The sequence below is a fragment of the Benincasa hispida genome, chromosome 9 (assembly GCF_009727055.1).
Source record: "Benincasa hispida cultivar B227 chromosome 9, ASM972705v1, whole genome shotgun sequence".
NCBI classification, from domain to species: Eukaryota; Viridiplantae; Streptophyta; class Magnoliopsida; order Cucurbitales; family Cucurbitaceae; genus Benincasa; species Benincasa hispida.
In genome coordinates this window covers 60,945,438-60,954,397 of record NC_052357.1, presented here as the reverse complement: position 1 = coordinate 60,954,397, position 8,960 = coordinate 60,945,438, and the positions used below count along the sequence as shown (strand labels likewise).

At 34.9% G+C, this 8,960-nt stretch overlaps 2 protein-coding genes across 4 annotated transcripts; one reads left to right on the top strand and one right to left on the bottom strand.

The window, feature by feature from the left end:
• The first annotated feature begins 319 nt into the window (after positions 1-319).
• Positions 320-4,676, top strand: LOC120085660 (glucose-1-phosphate adenylyltransferase large subunit 1-like). Of its 3 annotated transcripts, none has more exons than XM_039041786.1 (14): positions 320-1,005; positions 1,091-1,204; positions 1,333-1,506; positions 1,638-1,730; positions 1,813-1,896; positions 1,995-2,050; positions 2,161-2,254; positions 2,428-2,613; positions 2,732-2,812; positions 3,183-3,269; positions 3,344-3,448; positions 3,722-3,828; positions 3,923-4,022; positions 4,336-4,676. In XM_039041786.1, the coding sequence occupies exons 1-14, from the start codon at positions 760-762 to the stop codon at positions 4,435-4,437; spliced, it is 1,629 nt and encodes a 542-aa protein (XP_038897714.1). In that variant the 5' UTR covers positions 320-759; the 3' UTR covers positions 4,438-4,676. The 3 variants fall into 3 exon arrangements, with proteins under 3 accessions (XP_038897714.1, XP_038897715.1, XP_038897713.1); XM_039041787.1 differs by having other exon boundaries at positions 1,082-1,204; positions 3,962-4,022; XM_039041785.1 differs by having other exon boundaries at positions 1,082-1,204.
• Positions 4,603-8,613, bottom strand: LOC120085662 (mannan endo-1,4-beta-mannosidase 7-like). Its single transcript, XM_039041788.1, has 5 exons — positions 8,181-8,613; positions 7,899-8,093; positions 6,017-6,139; positions 5,333-5,526; positions 4,603-5,244 (listed from the first exon to the last, which is right to left on the bottom strand). The coding sequence occupies exons 1-5, from the start codon at positions 8,487-8,489 to the stop codon at positions 4,791-4,793; spliced, it is 1,275 nt and encodes a 424-aa protein (XP_038897716.1). The 5' UTR covers positions 8,490-8,613; the 3' UTR covers positions 4,603-4,790.
• Between the last annotated feature and the right edge of the window lie 347 nt (positions 8,614-8,960).

The following is an 8,960-nucleotide window of genomic DNA, read 5'->3' as shown; positions in this document are numbered from 1 at the left end:
AAGGTCGAGGGTTCAAAGTTCGACGTGCAAATGTAAAGGGGAAGGTCGAAGGTTCAAAATTCGACCATCTAGGTCGAATTTTCAACCCTCAACTTATTTTTTAAAAAAAAAAAACAACAATATTTTTACAAATAGTTTGAAAATAACAATATTTTCCTAAATAGTTTCTAAAAGGATAATATCCTTTTAATTTTTCCAAGCATAACTCCAATTTATACATGCTTAATTTTAAAAAGGTATTACTTTTTAAAAAGAAATAAAAAATGAAAAGGCATTATTATTAGGTGCATATAAAATATCTTACTATTTAATTATTTTATTTATTTGTTAGAAACAAACGAGTACAGGAGGCCAAGAGAGAAGCTGAAGAAGAAGTAGTTCCTAATTGCAAACACCTCATTGCCGCCGTGTTGAAGTCCCGAAGCGGCGGTTCTCTCTGCACTCTACCATTTAATGAAACAAGATCGCCCGAAAAACCAAATTTAACGACGCGAATTTCAGAGCTTTCACATTCATCACCACCATCTTCATCTTTCCATCTTTGATCTTTGATCTTTGATCCATTCCATTTCCCGCCTTTCTTCTTCACTCGAAGACTTTTCATTCTACATTTCTTTCACAGCGTTTGATCCTGTTTCCCCGTGCTCTGTTTCAATCTCCTTCTCAAGCCTTAGGTTTCCCACTGATCTAGCACTGCGATTGCCTTACCGTATTTTGGCTGGAGAGCAGATTTTTCCTTGATCTCCAGTGGATTTGTCAATGGATTCGTTTGATGTGGCCTTGAAGGCCAATACGATGCCATTTAGAATCAGTAGTCAGTGTATTAAGAATCAATGCTCCGGGTTCTGGGGAGAAAATATTGGGAGAAGCGAAAGGTGGAAACAGATACAGAGGAATGCCTATTCGCGGAAGAATTCTAAGTCTTCTTCTTGTAGCAGGGCTAGAAAGGTTGCACCGGGAGTTGCCTATTCTGTTCTCATGTCAGAAATTAGTGAGGAAACAACAGTAAGTTGATTAGTACTTTGATATTAAAAAATATATGAACTTTTACATGAATTTTGACTCGAAATTTTGTCTCAAGACTTTACAGGCTCCTATATTTGAGACTCCAAAAGCTGATCCGAAAAAGGTTGCTTCAATTATACTGGGTGGAGGTGCTGGAACTCGCTTGTTTCCTCTTACCAGCCAGCGAGCCAAACCAGCGGTAACCACCTTTACCGAATTGCTAAGAGAAGGATAATTTTATAGTAGATAGTTGATAACATAAGCTATTAATCCAACCTGTGAGAACCAATTAGTGCAGGAATTTAAGTAAATAATATTTACTTGCAGGTTCCAATTGGAGGTTGTTATAGGTTGATCGACATACCTATGAGTAATTGCATCAATAGTGGCATCGAAAAGATATTCGTCCTAACGCAGTTCAACTCATTTTCTCTCAATCGTCACCTTGCTCGTATTTATAACTTTGGTAATGGAGTGAATTTTGGCGATGGATTCGTGGAGGTATGATGACTGTGCTTCCCATTGTTACAATCTGGCCCTGCTTAGCTATTGTGTTAATGAGACAGACTGCAAGTTGTAGGAACCAAGAAGTTTTCTTATACTCCATCTCTGGATCCATGTTTGAGAAACAGGTTCTAGCTGCTACTCAGACTTCAGGTGAAACTGGAAAAAAATGGTTCCAAGGAACTGCCGATGCTGTCAGGCAATTTATATGGTTATTTGAGGTGGGTGCTGCAGAGCATGATTGGAATTTTCAGTGAACATTTTTAACGTGTAATGAACGTTTTGTCCATTGGGTTTGTGCAGGATGTTAAGACCAAAAATGTTGAGCACACTCTAATTTTGTCTGGCGATCACCTTTACCGGATGGACTACATGGATTTTGTGCAGGTATATTGTTAAATTAACTGGTTTGTAGTTGTATTTGAATTGTTTTGCACATTTATTTGTGATTTCAATGAGGCTCTCTGATGGCTTTGTACTTGCAGAGACATATTGACACAAATGCAGATATTACAGTTTCATGCATACCTATGGATGATAGGTAGGCATCATTTTTAACCGTTATTTTCATAAATAAAGTGCATGGAAACCATAATATTATTCTTTAATTCCTTAAAAACTTAGATTTTCATTGACGCTGTTATTTTGCAGCCGAGCATCAGATTACGGTCTGATGAAAATAGATGATACAGGACGTATTTTACATTTTGCAGAGAAACCAAAGGGGTCTGACCTGGAAGCAATGGTTGGTAACATTGATGCAATTAGTTATTTTCTTAAACTTCTTTTGTTTTTTTTTCTCTTTTTTATTTGTTTGGTTATGTTTTTAGCTTAAATATAGTTATTGACTCCCGTTCCTAACAGTGTCCTATATCTTTGTCTGATCTTGTTTTCTATCCATCATATATTGTACTGCAGCAAGTTGACACTACAGTTCTAGGACTTTCAGATGAAGATGCTAGAAAACATCCTTATATTGCATCCATGGGAGTCTACGTATTCAGAACGGATCTTCTATTAAAGCTTTTGACATGGAATTATCCTACATGCAATGACTTTGGCTCAGAAATTATTCCATCGGCTGTTAAAGACTACAAAGTTCAAGTGAGATCCATTTTGAGAAGTTTTAATCTTTCATTTTTCTTTATATGCTTGAATTCAGAAAAGGAAGAATTTCGACAATATTAGAACTAAGTTCCCTAATGCATCCATATTGTTGCAGGCATATCTATTCAATGACTACTGGGAGGACATTGGAACCGTAAAGTCTTTTTTTGATGCCAACTTAGCACTAACGGAGCAGGTATGTATCCCATCATACAACCAAGTGTATCACTAGAGCTGCTTCAGGCTGTCGGTTTCCTTTCTTTTCCATTATATGGGATCAAGAAACATCTTACAGTTACACCATTTTTCCAGCTTTCATGCTTATTTATTCATTAAGTTAGATATTTGTATAGATGATAAGTTCTCGTATTAGTTACTTGTGCTCATATCCACCTGAAGTACTGATAATCAATCCCATATCAAGTGCCTTAACAGGCCTGTGAAAATTTCAACCAAGCCCCTCCCCTTAATCAGAAACAACAGCTGATCAAGTGTAATCAATGCAAGGTTTTTCTCCCAACACTAGTATTTATACAAGCTGATGGTTTGTAGTGTCTTTCATGCAGTCCCCAAAGTTTGAGTTCTATGATCCGATGACTCCATTTTATACATCACCTAGATTCTTGCCCCCTTCTAAAGTTGAAAAATGCAGGGTAAGATATTAAACTCGAGTTTTTTCTGCATCATCCGCTTGATTATTGTGTCTGAAATGAAGCTGTATTTGCAGATTGTTGATGCAATAATATCTCATGGTTGCTTCCTCCGAGAGTGTAGTGTTGAACACTCTATTGTTGGCGTGCGCTCTCGATTAGAGTATGGTGTGGAGCTTAAGGTTAGCCATAGTTTTCTTTTGGATTTTTCCCTCCCTTCCTTTACCATAAGAATTACAAGAAAAGACTAAATGCAATTGCAGAAGCTTGGGTTGTAGATGCTGCAATTTTTTTCCACAGATTAAACTGTTTTTATTAGTGCAAGAGAGTCTGCCGTGCTGAATCGTGATAGTAGATGGATCATTCCAAATTAAATGCGTACTAGTTGTTTCCCACATAGCATCATCTCTTGAAGAGACTTGATCATATTTGGATTTGTTGGTTTTGCATTATAGGATACTATGATGATGGGTGCGGACTACTATCAGACTGAATCTGAAATTGCATCTCTGCTTGCCGAAGGAAAGATCCCAATTGGCATTGGAGAGAGCACCAAAATCAGGTAATATTCAGATACCAAGACAGAGCGAATGCTATCTGCAATCTTTTATTAGTTAAATATAGCCGTCACTTTATCATGACTGATCACCATAAAGATTATTTGTCCATGGTTTGGTCTTGTTTCTGATTTTTAGGAATTGCATAATTGACAAGAATGCCAAGATCGGAAGAAATGTGGTTATTGCAAATACTGATGTAAGTATAACTTTTGTACTTGTAAGGGATGTTTATCAATGCTTGAATCTGTCCAAAGAAATAAGCAATAAATACTTAGGTTTGGTTCCTGGGTTTAAAACTGGGTGGATTATGACGGTTTATATGATTTGAGTTCATGTAATTCGTAGGATTAACAGTTTAGGATGAGCAAAGCCTTTATCGAGCATCAATTTGACTTTTTAAGCACAAGTTACACGAGTTTAGCCTTAAAACTAAATTAAACTAAATAAATGCATGATGTTTATTTAATTATAGTACCTATGCTTAACAAAGTGTACTTGTAACTTTTCAGGACGTTCAAGAAGCAGATAGACCAGAAGAAGGATTTTATATAAGGTCCGGTATCACAGTCACATTGAAGAATGCAACCATAAAAGATGGAACCATTATTTAAAACCGAACGGCAGCCTCTTATTCTGGTCAAGAGATAGCTGAGAGTTGAAAGGAATCAATTGCTTCGAGGCTTTCAACCTACAGTGCTCGGCAATGCGTAATTCACTTACGACTTCCCTTGATGTAAAATGCTAGTTTCTTTTAGTATATAACCAACACATTTCCATCATGAAAATAACAACTTTTGATTTCAATCCATATATCATAAGAGATGACAATATTCAAAGCCGTTTAACATCAGCTTTTGGACGAGCAAATCTCATCTCTGTGAGGGCGTCACTTTCTCTTAAACTCACAAGTTATATTAAGTTGTCAATATTTGCTTAGCATTTCTATTTTCAGCTCTGTTTTTACTTAGTTTCCAGGACTGTTCTTGCCTCCCTTTAAGGCCTCCCACTGTGCCTTTCTTATCTCCCTTGCTCTCTTCCACTTCTCAATGTTTCTGAGTTTGGCATACATCTTTCTGATGTGAATGAGCCTTCTAGACTCCTGAGAAATCAAATTAGCAGTTGAAGGGTTCTCACTAAGTACCACTTCATATCCATCTCGAAAAGAATCCATCCCTTCAACTAGAAGTTGCCAGAATAGTCCACCAACGGCTGCACCACCACCCCGAGCAGATGAATACACCGCCGAGTAAACAGCATTGAAAAGCTGGTCCCTTTGATCAGCGCCAGAGTACTTTGTAGATTTTCCAAACTCAGCCAAGAGAACTGGCTTGTGCAGAATGTTCTGTGCATCTTGTATGTGATCATTAAGCCAAGTGTTCAGGAATGAGAGCTGATTCTCGTAACTAGAACCAGATAACCTACAACATCAGTAGAAACCACCCATTTCATTTTAGCCATTGATTAAAGATCCCACAAAGGCTCAAGTAGGGGAAATTTTCTTCTTACCATTGGTCAGGATATGAGTGGACTGTAGCAAAATCAAGTTCAGGTATCTGATTGTTTGCAATGAAGTCTGTTCCCACTTGAAAGTTTGTATTCCATTGATACCTTGATTGTCCATAGAAACCTTCTAAACCAGCTTCTAATAGGTGTTTCCCATCTATTGATTTCAAGTATGATGCCATTTCTCTAATCCATGCCTGCCCATCATTTCATACACACAACTTGTTATGAAATCAACCAATAAAGAACACAGAAAAATATGAAAGTAGAGAATCGAGACACATTTATGTGGTTCACTAACAGTGTGTTAGCAATGTCAAAGGGGTAGAAAAACTATTTTAATTGAGAGAATGACAGAATTACAGAGTGAATGCACCTCTAAAATTTAAAGAGTTTATATAATGCATTTCTCTAAATCCTAGGATCATAAACATTTATAATATAATGATGACAAATACATAAATAACTCAGTGAGATCTACGTATTTGGTCGTTTGAAGCATTAGATAATAGATTTAAGGTATTTCAATATAACTATTTAAACTTGGCTATGTGAACTTATTAGTAGGGATAAATGTACAATCAGGTTTGGTCCAAATAAAAAATAAAATTGGTTAAGGTTGGAACTAAGATCGAAAAGTATTGTATAAAAAAAAAAGCAGGAGAGAAGGGAATATGCAGTGAGAACCTGAATGGTGTTTCCTGAAGGATCTGAAGGGCATCTGGCCTCATTCATGAGTTCCCAAGCCATTATAGTTGGATCATCCTTATAAGCTACTCCAGTGATGCTGTTGATTCTTGTCAAAACGCTCTATATACAATATTTGTATTTTTCAAACAAAACTATCAATCTTTATAAATTTTAATCCATAAATTAATGTGTGCTTCTTGTAACATAAATTATTATTTTCTCGTGGAGTAAAGAGATTTCAACTCATAATTTTTCTTTTAAAAGAACAAGAGATCTTTAACTAATTAGCTTTGTTCATATTTGCCAAACTAAGTGCATTGCTTTTGGGGTGTGCATGGATTGGAAGGGGTTGGAGGACTTTTTAAACCCAACCAAATTGTTCAGTTTGTTAACACAAATAACTCTTATTAAAAAATGAACCCAACCCAACCATGAAATATTCGAGTTGGATCGGTTTAGGTTAATCAAGTTATTTATTTAAATTTTCAGAAGTAAGATGTTAGTACAAAAAATTTTGATTGAATTATTTTCATATATTAAATTAAAATTTAAGCATGATTTCGATATATATAATGAATTCTTTCTTTCCAAAATGCTAAAAAAATTATTTTTAGAAGTTATTGGAGAATAAATTATCCAAAATAAATAAATTTTTGGTTCAGGGTATTTTAAGTGAATCCATGAACCAACCCAACCCAAATCATACGAGCTGGATTGGGTTGATCGATTTTTTCGGTTCATCGGATTATTTAAACACCGTTATTGCTTACAATTTGATACATATTGTAATTAGAGCAAAGAAGGAGTATAAAGCAAATGGATTTGAATTTCATATCAAGTTCTATGAATTCAATTTACTACCTGCCAGGTTTAGAAAATCTTAAAACAAGCTTCCATTGAAGGTGGAAATCACAATAAAGTCGCAATATTGACTTCAATTAGCACCCCATAATCAGCAATTTGGGCAACAACGTAAATAAAGCAACTTTTGATCCTAAAATATTATATGTATAAATCAAATGATAAATCCCAGCAAATTCAACTAACAAAATATTAAAAATATTGAGATTCTAAGTAAAAGAAGGTCAAATGGATCATAAAAACTCAAATCCCACCTAAAAGCATAAATTTACTACCATTGATTTTTCCATAAAAATTATAATTAACATAATTTCACCTTTATTAAGTTCCGGTTTCAATTAGTTGAAAATAAAATTTGGGTTAGCTCAATCTCCAATGTGAAGGGGAAAAAAATCTCTTCATAAATCATAATTGTTTGTTGAATTCAAATTGCCAGGCCACAACCCACATGGAACAACATCCATACCTTCCACAACCGAAATGATTTGAGAGTGAAAAATTTAGGCCACATTTACAACTATTTCGATTTTGGTTTTTTGTTTTTAAAAATTAAAGTTAATTCTTCTCCATAAACTACAATAATTTACGTATTTTAAAAATGATAAAAAAAATAGATAACAAATGAATAAATTTAGAGATAAGAATAATGAGATCTAATTTTAAAAACAAAAAATTAAATGAGAGTTATTTATTAATTAATTAAAAAAAAAGGTAACAATAGGAATGTGAAATGGAAATTATTCAGAAACGAATCATAAAAAAAAGGTAAAAAGTAAATAAATTTCCATAATTACTCCCCTCTGTAAAGGACCTATTCCAATTCCCAACCACTCATCTCCAAGACTCCAACCACCCATTTCACTTTCAGTAACCCTTCACAAGCTCAGTGCATAAACGTTAAATCATTCACAAACCCTTTTCAAAACTTCAACCAATTCCACCAACAAAAGAGGAAAAAAATGGAAAACGACAGTTTAGAAATTATAAGTTAAATTTTGATTATAGGTTCTGATGTTACCTTAATATGGTTCTTGTAGAACCCTTTCACAACAGGATTACTGAAGAAATCATCCTCAGAAGAAATAGACTGGCCCTGGCTTCTTGCCCACTCCACATACTGTTTTTTCCCTCCCATACTTTCATAATTGTTCACCAAACTCAATATCAATTTAATCCCATATTTCCTTGCTTCCGATACCACAAAATCCAATCCCTAACAAAACCCATTTCTCATTTAGCGAAACAGGAGAAAAACCCCACAAAAACAGAGCAAAAAGAAAAATCAATCTAATCGAAGAACCTGGAACATTTTCTCATTGTATTGGCCTGGAGAGTACTGTAAAGGGCTGTATCCACCATCGCTGAAGGCCCAAGTTCTTCCAATGGAGAGGCCGTGATTGACGGCTTGTTGAAAAGCAGAGGAGACTTTGGTTCTCTGTGATGGGTCTGAAGCGAAGTACATTAGCCAATAGGCATTGAACCCATTGGCGTAAAATGGAGTTCCATTCAGAATCAATTGCTGTCCTCTGGTTCTTACAAACCCATCATCTGCTTCTGCTAGAAGCACAAGAGGTAGAAGAAGAACCAAAATGGAAATCGAAAGCTTCATCTCTCTGTTTTCTCTCTGTAAAATCGAAGGCTAGATTAAGCGCTAGGGATTAGGGAATGGAATTATATAATGAAAGCTTGTAGGTCGGCCTGGAAAGTGGAGAGCGGAGCGGACCCCTCTGCTTCAACTTTAACTGTCGTTGTTTATTTATTTATTATTCTTATTTTTGTCTCTTATAATTATTATTATTTATTGTTATTATTTTCACGGTTATGTTGTTGCCATAGATGGGAGATCATGTTGGATTACTTTATGGAGTTGTAATCTATTAATATTAAGAAATAATTGAATTTTATAATAAAAAATATTATATATTTAGTATATCTTTTTCTTTCCATGTCCGGTAATATAGTTTTAAATATGAAATAAGAGTATGATTTTTTATATTTGAAAAAGGTGTTTTTTGAAATGTCAATCTAAACATGATTTCAAGTGGGTAGATTCTAGTACCTGTTATTATTATCTATTTTT